The sequence below is a fragment of the Sinohyriopsis cumingii genome, chromosome 18 (genome assembly GCF_028554795.1).
Source record: "Sinohyriopsis cumingii isolate HCF-2022 chromosome 18, ASM2855479v2, whole genome shotgun sequence".
Lineage (NCBI taxonomy): Eukaryota > Metazoa > Mollusca > Bivalvia > Unionida > Unionidae > Sinohyriopsis > Sinohyriopsis cumingii.
The window spans coordinates 25,046,776-25,072,186 of NC_142978.1; the positions used below are offsets into that span (position 1 = coordinate 25,046,776).

The 25,411-nt window shown below is 41.4% G+C and overlaps 1 protein-coding gene across 1 annotated transcript in view; it reads left to right on the forward strand.

The window, feature by feature from the left end:
* The first annotated feature begins 920 nt into the window (after positions 1 to 920).
* Positions 921 to 25,411, forward strand: part of LOC149776244 (protein mono-ADP-ribosyltransferase PARP15-like) — a 48,763-nt gene continuing 24,272 nt past the window's right edge. Inside the window, exons 1-3 of the mRNA XM_089942284.1 lie at positions 921 to 1,012; positions 2,487 to 2,720; positions 3,422 to 3,545. Of these exons, the coding sequence (XP_089798410.1) occupies positions 2,534 to 2,720; positions 3,422 to 3,545 (311 nt within the window). The 5' untranslated portion in view covers positions 921 to 1,012; positions 2,487 to 2,533. The remainder of the gene's footprint in view (positions 1,013 to 2,486; positions 2,721 to 3,421; positions 3,546 to 25,411) is intronic.

Below are 25,411 nucleotides of genomic sequence, written 5' to 3' on the forward strand. Positions count from 1 at the left end.
CCTGTCAGCTCTACTACGGTGAGAAGGTTCGGTTAAAACTTCGATCCCCCCCCCCCCGATTGTTTTGGGTGATATTTTTCGCAAGCACTTTATTGAAGCATAAATTTTATAAACCCTGTCAAAATGGTTGCTCAGGCCCCCAGTTTTAGTATAAGCCTTATTTTCACAAAATAAGGTATCGAACGTCTGGCCTGTTCGGCCTCTCTGTTCGGCCTCTCTTCGCTTCAGCCGCCCCACCTTCTACAGCCAACTTTGTTTTAAGCCTTGGTTTGGCCGAATATTTGGTCTGTTCAGCCCCCTCCCCCCCGCTGCTCTACTACTACTACTACTACTACTACCACTTGCAAGCATATGTTCTATCTTTTTGTTTCTTCTAAAGTCAGAATTAAAACATGAAATACTAAAAGTTGAACAAGCGCGTTATTACATTATTCTTAAGGTTCCAAATTGCTGCAAGATTCAAGTCTCTGTGTGATTTAAGTCTCTGTGTGATTCAAGTCTGTGTGATTCAGGTCTCTCTGTACGATTCAAGTCTCTGTGTGAATTTACCTTGAAGGAATAAGCTCTTTAATCTGAGATAACTCTAAATCAAACTTCCTTTCTCTTTTTTAATAGCTGAACGAGATTTACATCTGACGAGAAAGTAAGACAAATACAATCTCAACGTACTAAAAATTTGTATCCGTAGTTTTAGACAGGTTCGGAGAATAGTGTGGATTTAATTTATTCAGTATTTGAGCTAGAAAATACTGTTTCGAAATACTTCTACTGTCAGCCTCACGAATAAAACAGGCAACATGTACTGTGCCTATATGATAGCAGAACAGTGACTAAGTCTGTAATCTCTTATTGTGGTTAGTAGAGATTTGTTTAAGTTCCCTTTTATTCCTCGAGATTTGTGTCGCTTGCGCAGCAGTGAGATTAATTGAACGTCAAATTTGCAAACATTAGCGGTGTACATACTGCTTGGCAAACAATATGTGATGTTCACACAGCTGCACGAGCCGACAAGGTGAGTAGGAAAGTAGTTAGCCACAATCTCTGTGCCAGATAAGCTTAATGATATAAGGTTGGACTAACATAACGCTGTAAATGCTGTATATAGTTTGACTCGCAGTTCGTGTCAAATGACAGTTTGTTAAAAAAAATCATGTAGAATAAGATGACAGGAAATGTATAATCGTCTGTCCGTGTCTTCGATCGCTAGACATCATGTCTTCTTGGTGTTTCTAATTGTTTAAAAATAATTTGCTCATGAGCAAACCTTATCTAGCAGGGGATCAATACATGGATACTACACATTCGACACCTGAAGAAATATTGTTTGAAATAGTTCAGATATATTATCTGATGGCTTCGGTGCTCAACGTGATAGGCATATCTTATATTTCTTTAAAGTTGACCACTCGATGTGATAGGCATATCTTGTATTTGTTCAAAGTTGACTACTCGATGTGATAGGCATATCTTGCATTTGTTTAAAGGTGACTACTCGATGTGATAGGCATATCTTGTATTTGTTCAATTTGACTACTCGATGTGATAGGCATATCTTGTATTTGTTCAAAGTTTACTACTCGATGTGATAGGCATATCTTGTATTTGTTTAAAGGTGACTACTCGATGTGATAGGCATATCTTGCATTTGTTTAAAGGTGACTACTCGATGTGATAGGCATATCTTGCATTTGTTCAAAGTTTACTACTCGATGTGATAGGCACATCTTGTATTTGTTTAAAGTTGACTACTCAATATGATAGGCATATCTAATATTTGTTTAACGTTGACTACTCGATGATAAAATGGAATGATTCATTCTGATGAAAAGTACTAATTCATTTGCATCTTTGCATGTCTAATTAATTTCCCACTGCAAACAATTGTTGTGCACATACCCTATCAAGTTTTCAAATGCGAGGGCAGATAGGTAGATGCAACGTGCGTTGGTGGATTGTACGTGTACCTCACACATCTTACCTACAAGGATTATTGAATAAATGAGGAAGAAACAAGCTTACTATATAGTTAAGATAAAAGACCTGGTAAACTAGCTATCACTATAATTGTAACCCTTCATATTTTAAACGTTGAATTACTTTGTTATGAACTTCCTTATGTTGCTAATACTGATAGAAGCATTGAATAATGTTACATGTGAAGGGGTGATACGTGAATTATATTAGTTCCATAATGAAAGTCCTTACATTTTATCTTAATACTAATATATATATATATATATATATATATATATATATATATATATATATATATATATATATATATATATATATATAATCCAGGCACTGTTGCGAGGTTTTGTGTTTTGAATGTATCGTGTGTGCCAAGCATGGTGAACTTGGATACTGGATAACTACTTTAACAATTAACAATTTGTTATAATCTTGTATTACCAACTCGTGAACGTTTCGACCATGTGCCAAAATGAGTTAGTGGGATGAATCTACTTTTTTATTTTTTATTTCAGAACTTAGAAGACTTTGACCATTATAGAGACAGATTATTTATATTGCCATGGTAAAAACACCAAAAATACCCTATGTCCTGGTCCAGCTACAACCTGGAGAAACGGAATATGAGACTATCTCACGGGAATTTTTAAAAGCAAATATCAAGGTGGCTAAGATTGAAAGACTTGAAAACGCGAGTCTTTCAGACAGATTCAGTTCAGAACTGGAAGAAATGACAAACCATAAACCTGGTTAGTATTAGAATGTTCATTACAGAGAGTATATTTTGATTAAATTCTATATTTTTTCTTCTTCTTCTTTACATCCATTTATGTGATGGGGGTAGACATGATGTTTTTTGCATGTTTTTGTGTATTGTTTTGACCATTCTGTACTAAACAGCTATAAAAGACTCCGGCAACAAGAAAGTCAATTTGTAACCGTTATTTCTACTTTTATATTATGTATATTATGTTATTAAATGTTAAGATTATTTGGGTTATAAAGTAATGGAATTTCCATTGATCATATTGAGCATGGTTTGAAGTTTTACAATATTGAAACACATGAAGGTTATTAAGTGCTGAGGTCATTGAAGAAAGTGCCATAACCATGGAAACACCACTACAGTCAAACTAGAGCCGAAAGTGTAAGGAGCTACATTAATAAGAAATATAAGTCCATAAATGTTCTTTTTTATGAACTGGGAGGTAGACTTTGATCTCCCTACGCCCTGTAATCTCAGTCATAAGGTTTTGACGTATCCTTGCGCCTAACCAAACGTATTCTTTCTAATAACTTGTAACAAATCGTGTATAACTTTGTGGATTGATTGCACATGTCAGTGATATAAAGGACATTGGAAGAGTTAAGTTTACCGTATTTTCGTAGTATTCTGACAGTCCATCAAGTGATGATAACATCATTGTACTTAATCTTGCGTCTCTTACAGATTTCAAACCAAACATCCGCTCTCTATATCACTGCACATGCGTTGAGAAGTCCAGGATATGTGAGGGAGGCTTGGACCAGACAATGAGCAGAATGGGCCACTTCGGAATCGGCTTTTACTTCAGGTGTTATATTTATATATATATGGGGGGTGGGGGGAGAAGAGGGGGAGATAGAAAATGCGCCAAGTATCTTTGAAGTATCTTTGAAATACCACGCGACATTTTCTTATTTATACTAAACGGAAACGAGGCTTCATTCAACGAGTATTGTATCAGTGATACATAGCATATATTTTATTTACACACATACAAGCGCATACATATACATTTCCATTGGAGTTAAGGCTGACTACAATAAGCTGTAGATAGATGGATGGAGTTAACTCCCCGGATTCAAGCGAATTTATCCAATACACAATGTTGTGGGTGGCAGGGTGGTCGTAAGCGCTCGCCTTTACAGATCGCTTTTATCTCACTTCTGTCAGCGTGGGTTCCAGCCACAGGCTTGGTCAATGTGGACATGTGAGAAAGCTGCCTCTAGCTTCCGGTGGGTCTTTGGTGGTTTGTTTTTCCCGTATTTTTCCTCCACCAATTATATTGTCCGTCATTTATGGACTATCTTGCGCTGAGAAATGACGTTCTACCCGAAGCAATAATAATAATAAAAAAAATGTTGTTCTACTGCCCGTGCACTACAATCTTGCTGGCGATTGTTACGCTTTTTCTGTTTCTGAGTTATCTATATTCAAATTGAATAAAAACATAAGGTAATCATTTGATCTACATTTTAAAGTTGGTTTAAGCACTGAAATGGCTGTCATTCGATTGCCGGCATGTAGGACCTGAGAAAATAGGTCAAACAAAATAAAATTCAAATTGGAGGTAATACTATATATATTGCTGTAGCTCCAATCCATTAATACGCATAACTAACCCTTACTACTGTCCATATAGTTATTTTTTAAAAATCCTACACCTCTTTCTCTTTCTCTCTCTCTCTCGTTGGTGGTCAGGCTATCAATTTTACTATGATTGATCCACAGATAGAGAGATCGCGGTCAGCATCCACTGAATTAAAATTGATAGAATGACCAACACCCGGAGCAGAGACAGATAAAGAAGTTCCGGGACCCTACAATATCACAAACTTGTATCAGAATACATTTTACAATGAAGCTAAATGTTGTATATATAGAGGATATTTGCTTTAAACGAGTGAATAACATATATTTCATAGAGTATATGAAAAACTCAGTATTTTCACGAGTGGCAAAGCCACGATTGAAAATACTAGAGTTTTTCACCCACGAGATGAAATGTATCCATTATTCACTCGTTTCAAGCAAATATTCTTTTTATCTTATGCTCACATACGTTGGCTACCTAAAGTTTGTGACACAATGAATTAGCAGATTACTGACGGTAATGTCAGCTACGTGTACCTGCGCACAAAATTAGTTCCACATCAGATTGATAGAAATTAACTGATATTTCCAGAATAACAAACTACAAGTTTCAAGGATAATAGACAGGGGTTATTTATAAGAAAACAACCACTACATAAGGAAAATGTAGTTCACTGACAGAAAATCAAAGGGAGGTAAGTATGTTTTGACCCCAAAAAGTAGTTCCTGTAGTGAAAAAACTTATTTTTTCACTAGTGAAATATCATTATTATTTTAATTAGAAAATAAAGTTAATTCACTACTTAGCATAAAATAAAACAGCATTAGTTTCTATGTGATGCGTAATAGTTCATTACGCCAGAAGAACTGTTTCATCCCTCTTTATAAACGTAACACTAACTCTATCTCTGTCTATCAATATATATATATATATATATATATATATATATATATATATATATATATATATATATATATATATATATATATGCACCATGCAAAATCTTGCTTACTTGTGAAAAAGAGTACATTCAATGTGTGCTAATTTTACATCATACAGTGAATTCTTAACATAAAAGCGAACCATAGTCAACATAAGAGTGTACTGCAACCAATAGGGTGGTGCACTGTATTGAACAACGTAGGTTTCTATGATCATCACGAACGTGAACAATTACCTGGAAAGAAATAACATATTGCACGACATTGATTTAACAGTATTTGTTGATACTGTCGTGAACCAATATATTGAATAAAACAATACACCATTTGCATATATAATCTAGTGGAATATTATCGAACTAATGTTGATAATGATGATACGGGTGATTAATACAGATGGCACAATTACTGTCTCCATCTACATTATTGCAAATTGACCGTGTAGAGTATACCAACTAGTTCTAATTGTTTAACGCCTGTTCTCAGCACATGATAAGTTTTAAATTGCAGGGAGAAAACGGGATGAACTACTTAACCTACGAGAAGCTATTTCTCACCTAATATGCATTTTCAAAAAGTAAAGAAAGAAAATATGACCCGCAAGCTTCAATTCCTCAAAGCTTTATTTTTGTTTTTTCCAAACTACTAAATTAAGAGATATTGAAGAGACAAACACAATTTGAACCTTTAGGAAATTTCACACAAAAACATGTATGGGTTAACAGCAAGAAACAAAACAATGCGTCACCGATATCTATATAAAAAGAGGACACAAATACCGATCATTTGCAGGTGTCATAAAACCACTACTGCATGCACAGAACCCAGCCAGCAGGTGCAATGCCTGAGTAAGGCAGTGCATGCCAATTATTACTGAAACACGCTAGGCCGGGTTGCCGAACCAATACAAAGCAGGTAACGGAAAACTAAACGAGGCCGTCCTCATGAATAGAAACGGTCACTTCATAGGACTATCCGTTTATCATAGCTGAAGGTCTTAGAGGTGTCCAAAGATATATATAAAACAATAATGGCAAGCATTATCACTTGCCCACGTTGGTAAAGCCTAGACGCGAACCCATGCGGGCAGAAGAGATATTTCAGTGAGCGCTTTAGACTCTTCGGTCATGCGGGGCCCCTAGAGTAGTAGAAGTAGTAGTAGTAATGGTAGGTGTTGTGATTTGTGTTTTTTGGCATTGTTATTATTTATTATTATTATTAGTAGTAGTAGTAGTAGTAGTAGTAGTTGCAGTAGTAGTAGTCATTAATCAGTAGTTTTGTCTCTTGACATGTATTATATCATGTCGTCCTAAAAAGAGTTAAAAGTTATTAAATGGAAGGTTGAATGAATGAATTTATGACTGAATGTTTTGTGTCTACATAACAATTCAAGAGGTTCATAATTTTTCTTACAGTAAGCAGGTGGTATTTTTAATATAGACTGCTTTGTAATGTTTGGCTATGATGTACACGATTTAAAATACTCATAATTGTGTCAAATGTTTCACCCAAATGCTAATAAAGCTTTGCTACCGTATATTCCTTTCAAAACATGTTAGTAGTGAATGGGGATACCGTAGGGACTATAGGGCATACCATTAAAAACACCCTTGGGTCAATATAGGGACAATGTAAATTTAACATGGGAAAAATGGCTGGGTCAGTATAGGGACAATGTAAACTGAACATGGGAAAAATGGCTGGGTCAATATGGGGACAAGGGGAATTGAACATGGGAATAGAGTGTGGGTCTGTCTAGGGACAAGGGGAATTGAACATGGGATTTTTTTAAAAAAAAATAAAAAAATAAAATAAATAGGGCTAGGCAATTGAAAGTCGATCTCTTTTCGAGAGATTTGAGTGGCCCTAAAAAGGGCCTTTGGGTTTCTTCTTCTTCTTCTACTAACTCCTCCACTTCTTCCACCAAGTCCTCACTTTTTCCATTATTCCTTTCTTCTTCTTCTTCTTCTTCTTCTTCTTCTCCTCCTCTGGCATCCAGTCAGGATGACCTAAGGCTCTGAACTTTTCCTGGACTTTGATCCAATTCTGATTGAGTCTCTCAAACTCTGCCTGTTTCTTTTTATTTTCCTGATCTTTTCTTCCTTTATTCCATTTCTTTTATTTCTTTATTGGGTAGCCCTGAAAAGGGCTGTTTGTATTTTGAACTACATGACACCTGGTTAATGATGACACCTTCCAGGCCTGGCACCACACACACATCTTCTTCCCCAGTCTCCTTTCACTCTTTTTGGGGGGAGAGCAGAGGCGGGATAAGTGGCTTCAGAATCCCAATCTTCTGTCTCTGGGATTCTGAAATTTCCTCTCTCCTTTCCTTCCTCTTCTTTGTTTCTTCTCTCCTCCTCTTCTTTGTTTCTTCTCTCCTCCTCTTTCATTCTTCCCTCTTCTACTATGGCCTCTGCAGCCAGCTCATTCACTATACGCCTGGCATATTCCAGGTGTACATGAAGTTCAAGCAGTTTTGCTAGTCTGGTGTTCATTCTCTTGATCAATCAACAAAGGTAGCTAGACTGCCGAGCGATTTTCAATTTATAGTGAAAGCGCGGACGTGAAGGAAAACATCCCCCTAAGACCAAAGTTATATTACCTAGATCATGACCAAACAACGCGCGGACCTAAAAGAAACACTCGCTCACTTTTTTACTACCCATTACTAATTTAAAAATTTTCATTAATCACTTCAATATACTATTCACATACGCAAAGCAATCAAATCAAGCCCCAAATCTACTCTCCACGCACGTCAAACAGCAAAAAATATGATCATTATCTACTATCCACACAAACACAAACAATCACACCAGAAAAGAGTTAGTGTTTATATTCACACTACTCTACATACACACATTGGCAAATCGATTGTTATTTCTTTTCTAGAGTATTGGGTAGCCCTGAAAAGGGCTGTTTTTTTTTTTTGCTTGTGTGAAGTTGAAGCTAGGGCGATCTTTTAGTTTCTAAGAATGCGACGTCCTCTGATGATAGACTTTCTGACGATAGGTCTGCTTCTTCGGAAAGAGAAGAAGAACTCTTTGGTGTCGATACGACAATCGACAAAGCCTCTGTCAGGTTCAGGTTCCTGCTGCTGCTGCTGTTGTTGCTGTTGCTGCTCTCTCTGCTGTTTCTGAAGTCTGTACTTCTCTGTCCATTCTTCTTTCCCTGTTCACTTCTTCTCTGAAGAGCTCTTCTATCAGGTCTTCAGTGACGTTTAACATTCTCACATTCTCTATCTCTTCCGGCTTCGGTATCAGACTGTGTCTGACCCTATGCAAATTCACGTAGGCTTCGTTTAGCTTAGCTAGTTTGGAGCACATCTTCGTAGGAGGATGAGTCGACAATGGATGGTTAGACTGGAGGCTACCCCGGCTTTAAAGTCAAAGCGCGGACGTGAAGGAAAACATCCCTCCACGGTTTTCGAGCCGCAACGTTCAATGAGTGTCATGAGAGGGATAGTAAGAAGTCAAAGAGCATGAATCAAGATTCCTATAGCCAAACAAAAGACAAAGGCATTTTTTCAAAACACAACATCTTTTTTTTTATTAAAAATCACTTAACACTAACAAACAACTATAACATTTTTAACAATAATCCAACAATATAACATCAAACATTTTTTTTCAAATCACAAACATTTTTTCTCAACTAACACATTATTTTGGACAGGGCTGACAACGTTGTGAATGAAATTGTGATTTCCACCTTTGGAAGTCATTAGGCATTGATGGACACTACGTTTCCTAGCTTGAGACAAAAGATAAGCATAATGGTCACAAAACCATTGATCTACTTTCACATCGTTTCTAGAACAAAAACGAGGATCAAAATGAGTCACTAAATGTTCTAAGGAATAGCCCAGGCTGCGATGATGCAGAAAATAAACACAGTACTGTCCACACACCAAGGAATCTGTGCCTTGTAATTTCACATTATTGAATCGGGTGGTCTGAGCATTTCTTCTCATAAAGTCAATGATATCGTCTTCCAAAGGAGGCAATCCATACGAATCGAAATATTCCACACATCCCTCTTGAGGAAAGTAGACGGCTACCCAGTGGGTTCCTGGGAGATGACTGTCGTCCGTGTTGATCACATAAGCTAGATGGTCTTGAGGTTTGCGATGAGGGAGTTCATCTTTAGCACAGACGACAGGATTCCAAGAAGCCGTGTACGAACTGTGGTTCAAAAGGTAATAAAGTTCCCAGGTATCCATTTTTTGTGTGTTTTTTTTTCTTCACAGGTAATAATAAGTCATCAATTCGATCCTGACTTTTTGCTTGAAAATGTCTGACAAATAACCGTTTCTTCGTTTCGTCTCCCCACTCTGATTCAGGAGAGCTTCAATGCGATGGATCTCTTGAGTGGTTAATGGTGGACAAGAATGTTCACGCAAGTCTTTATACCACTGATGCAACACGACTTCGTCCGAGATGAGACTCGTCCAGATACTCGTCCAATTTTTCTTCTTGACTCAGCATCAGGCATTTATCGTGTTGAATTTGACTGGGATGATCGTTTTGACATCCATAGCAATCTTTTTGATCAATTCCGTCATTTTTTCGACCAAGTGTTTGGCAAAACAGGAGACTAAATGCGCTTCTTGTTCTGGCCATCGGGATTTCATCATGATAACTTCTTCTTCCACAGTCTCCTTACATTCCATGTCCAAAGTTTCTCCACTAGGTAAAGAGGGATAAGTCTTCCATAGCTTCTAATAGTCTAGAATGACTTCTCTCAAACTGTTGATTTCTATGGTATTATCGAATTCTGCATACAGAATAACGTTGACTGTCTTGGGTAAAGGTTCTGCAAACTGAAGTTCCACACGAATCTGGCTGGATTTTATAGGGTGGAAATGTCCCTCGTCGCTGCCCTGGTCAGGGGTGAAATCGAAAGCCCACAAAGCATAGCTTCCTGCGTAATCTTCGTACGTAATGCCGTGAGTGGTATTGGTTCCTAACTGCCCGGTGGCTTCGTACAGGGACAAGTACGATCTCAAGTAATTCATCTTCGTGGGATCAAAGTCCGGTTCGAAAGGTCTTTACACAAGGTCTTGCCATCGCGACTGACTTCGATTTTCTTCACGTTGAAGTGTTTAAACTTAAAAGGATTTTCAGTGAAGGCTCCGTTGAAGGCTGAATTCTTGACCATACCAAGGATTAAACGTTTGGGTAACTGTCCTTGAAACAGATGATCTTCGATCATGGAATGATGGTTAGTGGGAATGGTGAACGTTTTCACTTCCACACATCGTATGGGATACTTGGCGGTCGTTCTGCTCAAAGTGTGACTGATGTCATTTCCCACTTTAGGTAACACTTCCACGCGTCGTACGTAGAGTTTGACGTCCTCGATTTTGCTTTTAGGATTGCCACCAGTAGTAGCATCAGCATCAGCCAACAAATGGAAAGCAGCACTGCTACCATTCAGTCTCAAGCGAACATTTACACCGTTCAGCAAATATTTCTCTTGCAACCACACGTCCAAATGCAAACGATCCATCAGTTCTAAACTCTTTCCATCTTTGATTTTGTCTCTTCGTTCTACAAATCCCTCATTGGTGTCTGCTTTTGTCTTGGGGTCATTACTAAGACCTGTTTTATCAAAATCGCCCGCTTCGTCAGGTTCCCATAGCACGCAAGCATTGAGATGGGTGTTCTTAGCATCTATTCCGTACGTCAAGAGATTTTCTAGGTAGGCACGGTAAGGATAAGTATCCATGCTACTACTGACCAGTTTGTTATTCAAGTACAAGTCCACTGAGCTGAACAAGGAATGCATGAAATTGTTGACGGGAGCTACTTTCTCTTCGCCGCTTATGGAATCTCCTCCCTTATCTAGAACTTTGACTTTCAAGTACAAGTAACTGCTGTTCAGATCGATGTAATCTTCGGGCTGTCCTTTGATTTCAAACTCGATGGGAGCGCAATCTGCCAGTGAGGAGACAGGGTGAAATTCCACCCACTGGGATTCTTGCATCGTCATCATGGTGGGGGGGGGGCATGGCAAACAGATCCAGTTCCGACTTGGAACAGGAGCAAGACTCTCGGTGCATCATTTTTTTCTGTTTCCCAATAATCAGAAATGTCTAAGTCTCGAACGGTTCTTCTTTTCTTTGTCTTTCTAGCTTTAGACGTGTGAAGTCTGGTGAAAGGGTGCTTTCTTCGTCGTCTCTTTCTGCATTGTCCTTGCTGAATGCTTGACTCGGTAGCGTGCAGGGCATTTATAGGTGTTTCTCGTCGGCCTAAAATGTCTTTACCCGTTTGCAACAATACGTTTTTACCTGCCCTCAAGAAGGCTTCTTTCGGGTTTTGTTTGTCGATGATGACATTTTGGAGAAATTCTTTGCCTTGCGTCAGTGCGGCATCTTTCAAGGCATGCAATCCGCGTGTCACCATCGGTTTCAACACCGGAGCCACCGAACGAAAGGCTGATTTCAACATATCTGCTAAACCGTGTCCTCGCTGTCGAGCAACCCCTCGGTACACTGGATACATGAATTACGAGTCGCTAGAGAACCGTTTTCGAAAATGGAGTTTCACCGTGACTTTTCCTTTGGTGAATGGAATATCTTGTCTCAAATCTCCTTTTATAGCAATGTTGACCGTGTCCAAATACGACTTGCTGACAGGCAAATAATGAGGATGTACAAATTCGCGGTGAACGTGATAAGTGTTTCCACCTTCCTCGTCAGTGTTCGTGGCAGAATTCACTTTGAAAGGAATGACACGCAGTAACGGCACGGAGGTGTGTCCCACCACGTTGTACTCCACCACATCGGAATACACGAAGATCAAATTCAGTCCATGGTTCAGTTCTACCGGGAAACGAAAATACCTCGCAAAATGCCCGTTTTTGTCAGTGTCTGCCATGTGAATTTGTTTTGAGTGCTTATCCGTGACCATATTGAGGTCTCCACCAAAAATGTCATACAATTCAGGGTAAAATTTAATACGTATACTTTTTTCCTCACTTTGAAATTTGATGAGTAGACGGTGAGACAGTTGATGGTACTCAATGGTGACACGTTTTTTTAGTCCGGTCAGAACTTTGTCAAATGTTGCATAGAATTTGTCAGCGATTCCCTCCACCAGATGTTGACCACTAAAATAATGGCCTGAGTTAATTTTAAAGTGATACACGTAAAAAGGAGGAGAAGTGTCACTGCTGCTGCTGCGGGGTATTAGGGTCTTCGGAAGTGATTTTTGTTGATTAGTGGTCATCATGGTTTGCTGCACCGTTTGGTCCAGAATTTCGACGTCAAAAGTGTTTTGAGTTTCAGTGATGTTTTTGATTTGTGTTGGGTAAATCATTTCTACCAAAGCCACTTCCCAATGGGCTTCGTGATCTAATGGGATGGCCTGAGGTAATTTGGCTGTGTAACAGCACAACGTGTTTTGGGGAAACACCTCCATGGAACTGTCACTGGGTAAGGTTAAGTAAAATTGGTTGTTATTGTTCATAATTCCAGAGTTCTGTGGCTGTCCGAGGGGTTACTGGACGTCAGAGGCGTGTCTCCGCCCAAAATGGGGTTGTTATTGTTATTGGAGTGGTGACTGCCACTGGCACTGGACACAAGGTTCCCGTTGTTCCCGTTCGAGGAGAATTTCAGGGAGGGATTGGGAAGCAGGTAACCGATGAAACTGCTCATTGAAATGGTCCACAGTTGTTTGTCTCCTTGTTGCAAACTCAAATTGGCAATGGCTGCCCCGATGGCACAATACACCACGAAGATTTGGCAGAAAAAGACTATTTGCCTTTTAGGCACACGTTCTCCACACCACACCCACAAGGGTTGTTTTTGCAAATCATGCAGAGAAGAACTGGGTGAAGGAGCGGTCGACGTAGCTTCGTCTGTGTGAAAGGGCATGATGGTCACTTCTTTTTATAGTCGATGACTTGCGAAGCGTCGATGCAAGAATCAAAACTGGGTGGATATCCTTTCCAACGTACTTTGACTTCTTTGACACGTCGTTTGCCCACTTTACGGGTTCTGCGTTCGAGAATGCTTTCGATGTCGTACACGTCGTCTTCTTTCTTGGTGACACGTTGTAACTCGGGCAAATAAAACGTTCCTTTGAGCACTTCTCCGTTCATGTCTTCTAATTTATAGACGGCAGGATGACGGCCATGTACTCGTCCAGTGACACGAAACAATTCGGTCGTCCAGTTAGGTAAGTAACCTTTGTCGAAAGTGCATTTGGTTTTGCCAATGCGCACCCAATCTCCTAAGGTCAACAGTCCGCTTTTCTTGGGGACAGCCCTCGTCGGGGACGTACCAAACAGGCGCTCATACACCAGCACTTCGTTGTCGGGAGTCACTTCTTGCGGGGCACGTCCAGTGCTTCGATGGTAAGATTGGTTGTACGCTTGCACCAGGTGCGGTAAGATGTCGATGTACTTCAGAGTGTGGTGATGCGTAAAATATTTCCACATGCGTTCTTTCAAAGTGCGTTGAAAACGTTCCACGATGCTAGCTTTGGTTTCAGGATTCTCGGTGCTAAAAAAATGAATGTCAGGTTTCTTTAATTCTTTTTGGAAAGCTTGGTTCAGAAATTCGGTGCCTTTGTCCGTTTGCCATCGAAGAGGGTGACGACCGCTTTGTTTCAACACTCGCTGCAGGGCTCGCACTAACTCGCTGCTCGATTTGGAAGTCAAGGGTACGACCCAGGCAAATTTGGAAAAGACGTCGATGACACAAAACAAATATTTGTAGCCGCGATTGTAGCTGGCCAAATGAGAGACATCGGCTAAATCGGCTTGCCATTGATGATCTATGCCTTCCACTCAGGTGGACTTCTGGAAAACTTGCGTCGAATGGGTTTGTGTAAAGTGTAAGTAGCTTGTTCTTGTAATCATCGTTGCACTTGAGGTAAACGGAGACTTTTCAGTCGAATTTTGGCAGCACGATACAATTTTTGAACTCCTGCGTAACCTGCTGGATGGGAGGGATCGTAGTAAATGCTGGCTAACACTTTTTCCATTTTGTGTTTGTTTGTTAATAAGGCACCCACTCTTGGAGAATGCTGCTCTTTTTCTTTTGGGGTATTTTCTTGGATTGCAATGCTTTGCGTGTGCGACCGGCAATAGGTGTCGAAGAGGAGGATATCAGAACAGGGGATATCGGTTCTTGTTTCACTTCTGTTTTCACTTTCTTTTTCTCTTGTGATGAAGAAGGGATGGTCATCAACTGTTTAATCCATCCAATTCTGGAGGTAGGTGGTGTTGTTAACTTGCGTACTTTTTCTGGTGGAGTTTGAAAGCCTTCTTCTTCTTCTTCTCCTTTTTCAGTCTTGGTCACTGGTAGTGGTGGTGGTGGTACTGGTGATGGTGCTGGACTTTTCATCAAGGTCTTAAAATCTTTCAGAGTGGGTAGAGCTGTTTCGTCTAAAGCTTTCTGGTGAAAGAGTTGTAGTCGTTGCAAGAGTTGACCGTACTTTTGCGGTTTTTCTGTTTCGGACAAATCTTGGCGATCCATCAAGGACTGCAATTCGTGTTGTAACTGGTACATCTCGCTCAAATTGGGATTGGGAGGTAAATGCGTGGTGCGTTGTTCTTGCCAACGATGGTATTCCATCCATCGTTTGTAAGGCACTAAAGCTAGTTTTCGTCCTTCCATGGGGTTGTCAGAGGTCGATTCTGAGATCTTGGGACTCCAGAGGGCCTTTTTATCTTGCTCCCACCAGTCCTCCCAACATGGTTCCCAAGACTCTTTCAGCAATGGACCTAACAAGAGGGGTAAAATGCCTCCACGTTGGACCAACATCTTCTTCTTTTGTCCGATGGGAATTTTCTTTTGAACCTTTTGGCGAAGAACGTGACGATGTTTGCCTAAGCATTGTTTCTGGTGTTTGGACAAAGGGATCGTGCCTTTCAAGACATTCAAACAACATTCGCACACGGTATCGATGACCTCTTTGGAGGATGATTGAATGAGTTTTTTTCGTAGGGGTGGAGAAGCTTTGAACAGGACAGATAACATGTCCCCATGTTTGACTAAACGAGGAGGCAGTCCTTTCCTTTTCTTTCCTTGGATTTTAGAAGAGGGATGTTTTCTGGAGGGTGACATCTTTGAGTCTTCAACACCAAAAACACTGATACCCCTACTTAGTCACAGGCCTTTTTTATACTGGAACGCGTCGCCACTGGTTGTCTTTACGGCGTATCAACTTCAGGACAGGCATGACACGTCGTGCAGGGGTACGCAACGGACTAAATCGAGCCAGTTCTTGCTTGGACAAATCCAGTAAACTTTGTAACATGCCAGATCTCTCTTGGACTTTGATTTTGGGAGAAGGTACTTTGTGAGCAGCGGCCACTGCTACCTAAATTGGAGGGTCCTGCCACTGGGGAAGTTCTTGCGGTTATCAACGGAGAAGTTCTTGGTGTGATCAACGTCTCCAAGTACTCTTCAGTTCTTGGTGACATCAACGGGGAAGTGAATGAACCTGAGGCTACCGGAGACGCGGTCACCGTCTTTGCAGGTCGTGGTTTGCGAGTGTAAGGTTGCATCCTGGCCGAAGTGCCTCTCTTGCAACTAGTTTTCTTCTGTGGGTTTTTCTTTTTCTGGGAACTTTTTCTCTGTTTCTTTTTCTGGGGGCTTCTTTTCTTTTTCCGGGGTGGTGTCTGGTAAGAGGAGGGTCCCGCCACTGGAGAACTTCTTGGAGACACAGGTCTCCTTGGGGACCTGGTCTTGACACCGTGGCTCTTTTTCTTCTTGGAGCTTCGTTTGACTTTTTTCTTGGGGAGAACTTTGGGGGCATTAGGATCCCATCTTAAGAGAGAGCGAATGATGACCCCTCCTAGAGTACCGCTCCCTCCAGGTTTCAAAATGATTTGTTTTTTGGTTTGAGTTTCGATGATCGGCCTGTTGGGTCAAAGCGACTTTGTTTCGATCAAAAAAGCATTTGGTTTGATGAGGAATCTGAATGATCCCTTGTAGTAATAAACGTGCCGTCACCGTGAACCATCGTATGACTTCTTTGAGACTAGCTTCTAGGACACGAGCCCGTATTTGTGGATTTTTTTCTCGACTGATGCCATACAAGGCACGAATCAATTTGACGGGAAGATGTGATTGAAGGGACGGCATGTTCAAACTGTGTGAGACAGACGAAAAGTGTCTGAGGTTTTTATAGATTTTTTTGTTGAGTGAAATTAAGTCGAGGACGGAGACGTGTACAGGACAGGCCCTCCGTCTTGGTATCAGTGGTGAAACAAGTGGGTACGAAAACGCAAATCATCGGGGGTCGTAGGTTTCAAATCGACGAGTAAATAGGCGTGTGGAGTTTGAGTGGCATCTTCGAACGCCTGAGTCAGCCAAGGCGTTCCTAACTGTGTGGCTAAGACTTGCACTTGCGATTTATCTCGAGGGCTTTTAAACAAGACCACGTAATGTGCATTGAGACTGATGGAGCGATGGGCTTTACTTTGTTGAAACGAATTTTGGGTGATGTAAACGGCACTCGCATTACGATGATGCCCTTTGCGCGTGAACCACAGTTTAATTTCTTCTTCGTCTTCTCCTAACATGTCGTCGAAAATGACCAAATGGGTTTGACGGGAGTCAGAGAGGATGCCGTCGTCTTCTTTAGGAATGCCTTCCACAAACACGATGGAATCGCCTTGACTTTCTTGCAAGAGGCTGGATGCCGATTGCCACTCTTTGTAACACCACACGATGCGTTGAGCTGGTCGATCGATCAAATGATGTTTATGTTCGATCAAACGTTTGACGAATTCGGTTTTGCCTGAACCGCTAGGTCCAGCAATGAGCATGTTAAAGGGATGGCGAAGATACAAAGCCTCCCAACTGGCACGATCTAAGTGTTCGTCGATGACTTTGACAGTAGAGGAAGAGGGAGTAGAGACAGCAGAAGTAGCCATAGTGTTAGGAATGTCACTTGTGACACGAAAACAAACAAGACGAGAGTTTACATACTTTTTTCAGGACACGTTTATTGAATGTTTCAAATATGAACAACACGAAAGACAAAAATACATAAAAGCCAAATAGTTAAAAACAGGAATAAAAAACACATCAAAACGATCAAAGTGGATTATAAACAAGTCTCTGTACAACGTGTTTTGGGTAACCAAGATGTCCTGGGGACAGTGTGTAATGTTCTTACAGTCTCTACATGAGGTATTGTCACACAAGTGTCCTCCCGGAATGACCTTTCAGGAATGTCCATGACAGTCCTGTCCTGAAGCGAGTGGTTGTTCTCGGTGACGGGTTCTTCTGGCACTGTCACTAACACAGGTTGAAAAGTAACTTTTTTCCTTGAACAACTCTTGTGCATAATGGGCCACTTCTTGTGTCCAAGCCTCAAAACCCCCCTTTTTCCAGTCACGAACATCTGTCCAGTGGGGGTGTAAGTCACAAGCGACACACACGTCGTCATACACGTCTTCGGTAGCTAAAAGTTGACGAATCTTTTTTTCCCGTTGAGGTCGAGAAGTATCCAGATGAAAACGCAAGGCTTTAAGCAAAAGGAGTCTTTCGTGACCATTTAAGGCCATTGGGGTGGTAAGTACTGATCGTAAAGAGTCCACAAGTAATCGGCTGGTAAACGAAATCCCAGAAAACAAGTCACTAAGACACACACGATGCGTCGTCCCAAATTGAATGGACACAGTTCTTGTAATAATTGATGGTAATGATCCACGGTTTGAATATGGTCATTGAGTTCCTTCCATGGTATCTGTTCAATCACTTGTGACATAAGCCGTGGCATGGATTCCTGATTTTATAGTCTCTTTATTTCGAAAGCAATAAAGGTAATTTCTAACTAGATATCTTCATTCTCCAGTAGGGAATCTAAATCTTGCATACTGTAACCTACACTTCAGAGTTTGTCTAGATATTTCGTCTTCCGCTAAGCAGATTCCACGTAAAATATGTTGGTAATCGTTTAACTCGTCTTACTCAATACGTTGCTCTAGGTGAATCTCGAAGTAACTAAAATTACGAACATTTAGTTCATTCAATAACTGAAAGTGATGAACAAGGTCTGACCACTGAAACAATTTCTGACGAATCAGTCCTCTTATACCATTCAGGTACCAGTGGTTCAAACCCCGGTGACGTAACGGATGCAATTGTTCTTTACGTTTGACTTCTATTTTGACCAGCTCTCGGTAAATGCGTTCTCTCAACTCCACAGGCAAACCACGAATGTTCTCTTGTAAAGTATCCATGAATAGGTCATACTAAATTCTCTTTCTGTCACAATAAATGTACCGTTTGCACAGACATGGTTTTAATTCATTGTCGAATCTAAATCGTTTAATCACTAATCTACACATTAAAATTCGTTCAGAAGTTTCCTCTTTCACTAAGTTGACATTGCGTAAAAGATGTTGGTAATTCGTTAACTCTTCTTCTGGAATTGGATCCAGTAAGTTTACAATGTAGTAGATAGAATTATCAATACCAAACCAATTCTTTTTAAAACCAGGGGTTCGTTGATCAATGTCTGTCCAATGGAACACTTTCAACTCAATCAGTCCTTGTATAGCATTCAGGTACTAGTGGTTCAAACTCCGGTGACGTAAAGGATGCAATTGTTCTTTACGTTTCACCTGAATTTTGACCAGTTCTTGGTAAATGCGTTCTCTCTACTCCACAGGCAAAGCACGAATGTTCTCTTGTAAAGTATCCATGAATAGGTCAGTCCGTACAATTCACAATCTTCTCCTAGAGCAAAAGTAATCCACATAGTGAGTAATTTCTGACCACTGCCACTCAGGGTAACGTCCAAGAATGTCACTGAACTCTTTTGATGTAAACGGTCTAGAGTAATATAATAGGACGAATGCACACTTGACCCAGAGAAATCTAATACACTGGTTGATTTTTTTCACTTTCCTCTTGTGAATTTCTCGGCACAAAAGTTCTACAGTCACCCATTGAGATTTCACTATGGCAAACCCCTGCCAAACTTCCTTGTAAATCTTCTCTTGCAGTTCTTTAGGTAATGATTCAATATCGTTTTTGAAATGAAGTTTAAATACTGGTCTCGGTGATGTCCAACATTTGACTCCTAACCAATCTGGTTTCTTCTTCGTCAACGACATGGTAAATTACTTCAATGTCTCGATCCCACTAAGGGTAAGTAATGACAATTCGGTGACCATCGAGCATGTTCTAGATAGGCCGAATCTTGCGGTTCCCAGTGGTGAAGTGACACACCGCAACTGAAGCACCTGACTTTATCCCCTTCGCCCAAGTCGAAAAATCCAGCTCTGGCTAATTCTTCGGGGGTCGGTCCTCCCAGGCCATTTTCCTTTGAACGATTGAAGACGATTTTCAAAGTCGTACTATTCCGACAAACGCACAGGAAACGAATATTCGTCTTTCACAGGTTCGTTTCGATGAGGGTTGAGTGACATGGACAGGAGTTTGCTCAGGGCTGGATGACATCCGTACGGAGGTGGACATGAAGGTGGACATTCACCTTTAAAACGAAACCCAGTAAAATGTCCAAGAGGACGAGCGGCATCGCTTTCGCATCCCTCAGGTTTGACACGCACAGCATCACTTTCCATGATAGGGGCAGTGAGAACAAAGTTCCCATGATGCTTTACGGCATCACTAAGGTCACAGCGTACAGCATCGTTCCCATCGCAAGGCTCACAATCGCATTCCACTTCAGAAGCCCCAAACTTGAATTGTGCCTGTCTGAACTTGTTTTGTGTTTCTCTGAAAGTATTCGTCTTGTTCGCTTGGTCTTGGTAGTCACAATAAATTATCGATCTTGCCAAGGGTTCATTTTTATATACAGACCAATACCGACGTGCCCATACGGTAAGGTGAAATAATTGGGAAGTCGCACTCGCTTCTGGTACACGATTTGATAGACTTTTTCCAAGGGTCGACTGACGATGTTGTAGTGGGTAAACGTACAGTCTTGTTGGGCTGATAGGTGATCACTTTAAAGTGTTCATCTTCTCTAGACTGCAAGGCTTCTTTTAATACCCCAAAGTTGACCACAGGACTGGTACGATAATTCAGAGTCAATCCTTACACTTTACACGTCGTGTGCACTTCTCCTTGTTTGTCCCGGTATTCGTAACCGTAATTTTTGGGACCACCACTGACGAAACTTAGAATCTTGTCGTCGGTGTACTCGTCTGTCCAGGCTCCTAAACGGTCTCCTTCGATGTCAGGGTGATGTTGACTCGGGTGATCGATGTAAATGCAACTGTCCGTGTCAAAGTACGGGACTCGTTCCCTAACAGTTCTAAAGCTTCGTACAATTTTAAGCGAGCATGGGCTGTCACGTAAGCCGCAATGATGACATTTCCAAAAGGGTCGTCTTAGATCTTCTTCGTAATTGACTAAGATCAAATTTTCACGAACGACGTCCACGTGTTTCATGAATTTGGTTTTGTCGTGAATCATCTGGAAGTAGCGGGAAGGTTCGGTTAAATATTTCGTCTTGGGTAAACACGGGCGTTGTGCCATTGTGCCCCACAAGCAATTTAACATCACTTTGGCAAACGATCGCCTGCCTTCGTTTTTCTCGATGTGATCTAAAGTGATGCCTTCTTGTTCCTGGTATTTCTCTTTGAATGTCTTTTGGTCTTCGGGAGTGTGACACCAGGAAGGATAGCCTCTGGCTTCTTGCTTCAGTTGCAAAAATGCATCCACGTAGTCTGCGAAAATGCATTTCTGAGTGGGGTCACCCTTGTGGCATTGTTCTGTCTTGGGAAAGTGGCAAAGTTCGTACACTTCTAACAGTTGGTATCCCATGTCCAGAGCTTTGAACAATTCTACGCTGACCCACGTCCCTGTCAAGGCCCGTTCTTCCTGCATGTGCTGACAAGGCTGGTCTTGGTTGCACGTTTCGGCACAAGTACGGCACAAAGGAAACATCAGTTTGCCTTGACAATGGTGAGGTAAGACGGGATGGTATAGGTTCGTGGGAGGCAAAACTTTGCACTTGATCAAGCCTTCGTATTGTAGAATGTTTTTCAGGTCGATGTGTTCCGTTAACAATTGTGGGTGCCCTGCAGGAAAGCGACAATATTTGCATACGTAGGGATACAGCGAACACACGTCCCAAGTATTTGATTTCTTCTCCTTTCTCTTCGTCGGCTTGGTACAGCAAACAGGTGGCATTGGTCCTTCCTCCGTACAAACTATCCCTCGGGTTCAGAGGGTCCATGAACTGGTAGCTTTCCACGAGTCGTTTAAACTCGGGATCGGTTTTCAAACGGTGATCGTACTCGTGTTCCCACATTTCCACCACTTGGTATCCTTCCTGTTCTAACTTTAGGCGTCGCTGACAAGTGGCCTGGTACAAGTCTTCCATTTTTCGTTGTAAAAACTGATTTTTAGTACCGCGGTCATGGTAACAGACGGGACATCCGTGAAATAAGCAACCGTTAAACTCGTACACGATCTTGGGGTTTTCTAAGTCCCAGCCATCGACCGAATGCGTTCCGATGGTCTTTTCTCCTCCTCCGTTGCGGGCATGCTGAATCGACTTGTCTTCCTTGTCGCACAAGTAACGTAACCAGCGTAGGGCTTTGACCGAGTATTGACGTTTGACATAGTTGGTCGTTTGAGGACTGATGACAGCCACGGTGTTTTCAGGCATGAATCGTTGGCGGTACATTAAGGAACACGCTTTGGCAATATTGCAAGCTTCTTTCAAAGGATCGACCCCTCCGTGTTCCATGAACATTTCTCGAAATTTTCCACAGCAACGCCGTAAAATGTCCACGTCGGAACGACAATACTTTAGCATTTCTTCCTGAAAGTCGAAAGGGTCCGAGGCGTGAGCCTGGTACCAAGCGTAGAAAGCTTCTCGTTGTTCGGTACGCATGTTGTCGGGGTCGTAATAGTGAGCCTCAGGCAAATGGGGTAGAACGGTGTGTTGATTGGCTTCCGTATTGAAAAAGTGAGGAAAGTACCCTTTAGCCATTTCTGTCATTCCAAACGTTTTAGGCATTCGATTCAAAGGCATGGCCAAGTAACTCATCGAATCTTTAAACTGTACTTGTCCCACTTGCATGAAAATGATTTTGGCTCCGTTCAAAGGCACTTTAGGACGTTTGGTGCCATGTTCTGTATAGTACCTCAAAAGAAACTGTCCATTGTATCCGGAGAAATTGTGAGCCATCACCGTGGCATGACGATGAAAATCTTCGTAACGTTCGATGTCCTCTTGGCTCCACGTCTTGTCGATGGGGTCTAAGACCCATCGAGCGAAATCGGCTAGCGTGTTCGGTCCCCGAAAGATTTTTTCACGCCCTCCAGGAATCTTACTGCAATAAGGGCAATGACTCACGATAATTTCTTGAATGCACTTTTCGCACGCTCGATGAGCCACGCAGAAATTAAGAATGTGAATACCGGTCTCTTGCATGCATTCGAAATCGAAAAAGATGAAATTGCCTTTCTTTTGTGTCCATCCTCTTTCTCTGGTTGGTATTTTTTGCACGTAGCAATGGTGTTCCAAGTCCACGATGTGATGACAAATGTGACATTATTTCTTTCCTAAACATACGTGTGCCTTGGCATTATTGGTACGTATGCCTTGTCCACACGTAGGGCACAATCCCAGCAGTTGACAAGCGCATTTCTTCTGTGAACCTTGCGTTTTCAAATGCTGTTGGTAACAGGCAGGGCTGACAAACGTGCGCAGACAAGTGAAACAATGCACTGGTTTTTGTCCTTTGCTCAGACAGGGTGGAGAGGCCAAACACCTTCAACATTTCGATCCACAATGCTTGTGTTGCTCTCGATTGTTATAGCCATAGTCACATTTCTCACAATAATAACCGTATCCCAGGAATCCGGTGATACTGGTAATGGTATCGAAATGGTCATCGTGAAGATAGACGTGAATGTATTTTCCATCCTTAAAGTCTTTCCCTCGAAACAACAGAGGCCCACGCATTTCTTGAGGGTGCACTTTCAAGGTGTAGCGTGGAGCTAGGACATCTTGCAATTTTTGCATTTCAGGAATGCTTCAGGGTGTGTCTTTGGGCAAGTCGGCTTGTTGCAACAGGAGTTATGCTTCACTTCGTTGTTTGGCTCGGTTCGATTTTTGAATATTCTCCCAGGCTCTTTTCCATTCTACCGTGTCGTTGTTGTTGGCATAGGTTCGTCCCACCACAATAGCACTGGCTAAACACATCTGGTCTTGAGGATTGTGAATTTGGACGAGGCTACGCTTAATGCTGCGAAGGTCGTTCACCAATGACATCTTTTTGCGTCCAGTCCCTTGAGGAGGAGACACGTGGGTCATAAACAGTGTGGCTTTCCCGTCGGTGATGTCAAACTGGTCATTGGATTGTTGTACGTGTTGAATTTTGTCCATGACTTTGGAAGGGGTAAATTCTGCAGGGCTGCTAAACTCGATCCAAACAGGGGATTTCAAGCCGTCGTGTTGTATGGAAAGTCTCAAGCGATCGTCTTCTTTGGCTTGACATTGTCGCTTGAGTGTGGTAAGCAAAGAATCCCACATCTCGGTGATGAACCCTTCTGCTTTCTCTAACGGTACGTCGGCCTTGAAATTTTTAAACTTCACCGTGTAGGTGTAAGCCGTGGTTCTAAATTTTCTAGAGGAGCGCTTTTCTGTCTCTCGAATGGAATAGTAATTTTCAGGGTTGACTAAGGATGTTGAACTTTGTTTAGAGGAAGACTCTCTGGGTTTGAATTCTGGTTCACTCATGTCCTCTTCAAAATCACTGTCATGAATTTGTGCCAAGACTAGAGCCCTGGTACGAGGCGATAGATCAGGTTTCTGCCTCTTACTTTCTTCTTTCTTCTCGAATGAATTGAATCGTTTCATCTTGACTGCAAAAAGTCAAATGACTAAAATTTAAAGACCATGGACTAATTTATAGTCATGGCAGACCAGCGTATATAAAAGGGTGTGTGTCTTGTCCTTTCACTATTCATTTCACTCTCAAAACCGAGCAGAACGATGGAAGGGACTACCCACATCGAACGTTTCATCAGAGCTTTGCGAGGGGTCATTAGAAAATTCTCTTCAGACCAGCCGACAGACTACTCTCCTTCCTTGCGAGATAAAAGTGAAGATACTTGCTATATCTGTCAGAAAAAAGGGCATTGGTCTTCAGAGTGTCCAGACCGTCAAAAAAGAAAAAAAGGGGATAGAAAAGACAAAAGTCAAGATACCTGTTATCATTGTCAAGAAAAAGGACACTGGTCTCCAGATTGCCCAAAAAAGAAACAAGAGGAGTCAGAAGAAGAGAGGGATTCTTCAGAGAAAGAAGACGAAGAGGAAGAAGAGGCGGAAGAAAGCAGACAGGTGAAGAAAAAGAAACAGGAAAAGAAAAGAAGGGAAGAAAGTGAGGAGGAAGAGGAGGAAAAGACTGTGACAGTGAAGAAATTTAAAAAACAGAAAATGTGAACAATGAGACAGAAGAGGTGAATGAACTTTTTAAAGTGTTATGTTGAGAATTGTGAATTGGATTGTAAATATTAATAAAAGAATAAATTAGGTATAAAAAGGTAAGTGTCTTTGAGTTTTGATTTTAAAATAAGAACGTACACTCATACACGGACACGTACTAGAGGGGTAAAACGTTTTTTTTTTAGTTATTGGCAATTGAAAGTCGATCTCTTTTCGAGAGACGTGGGTGGCCCTGAAAATGGACTTTTTCTTGGTGTAGGAGTGAGTTTAAGCAATCAACTTTAACTGCCTTAAGCCTTTGCCACGGCCAAGGCCTACTTCTGGACTGCGTACTGTTGATGATGATGACGATGAATTGGTTGAAATCACTAATTGTGGCACGGTAGGCTTAGTCACAGGGTTGGAGTGTTTAGCTCGGGAAGGTCGTATTCTCATTGGTCGTAATAAAGAAGTCTGATACATTTGTTTCAGACTTCTTAACTTCGCTAAAATGTCTAACAGTACCGTGACCGTTTGATTTTCACACCCTTGTTTCTTTGCTGCTGCTTCTTCTTGTTGCTGTTTTTTTCTTACCTCTTCTTCTTGCTGTTGTTGCTGTAGGAGAAAAGCTTGTTCCGCTTCCTTTTGCTGTTGTATAAATTTCTCCAATTCTTTTTTATGTATCTGTCTAAAATTTTCGACGTGTGGTAATGAAGAAGGTGACGAAGGTTCCGGAACAAATTCTTGCGAGGTA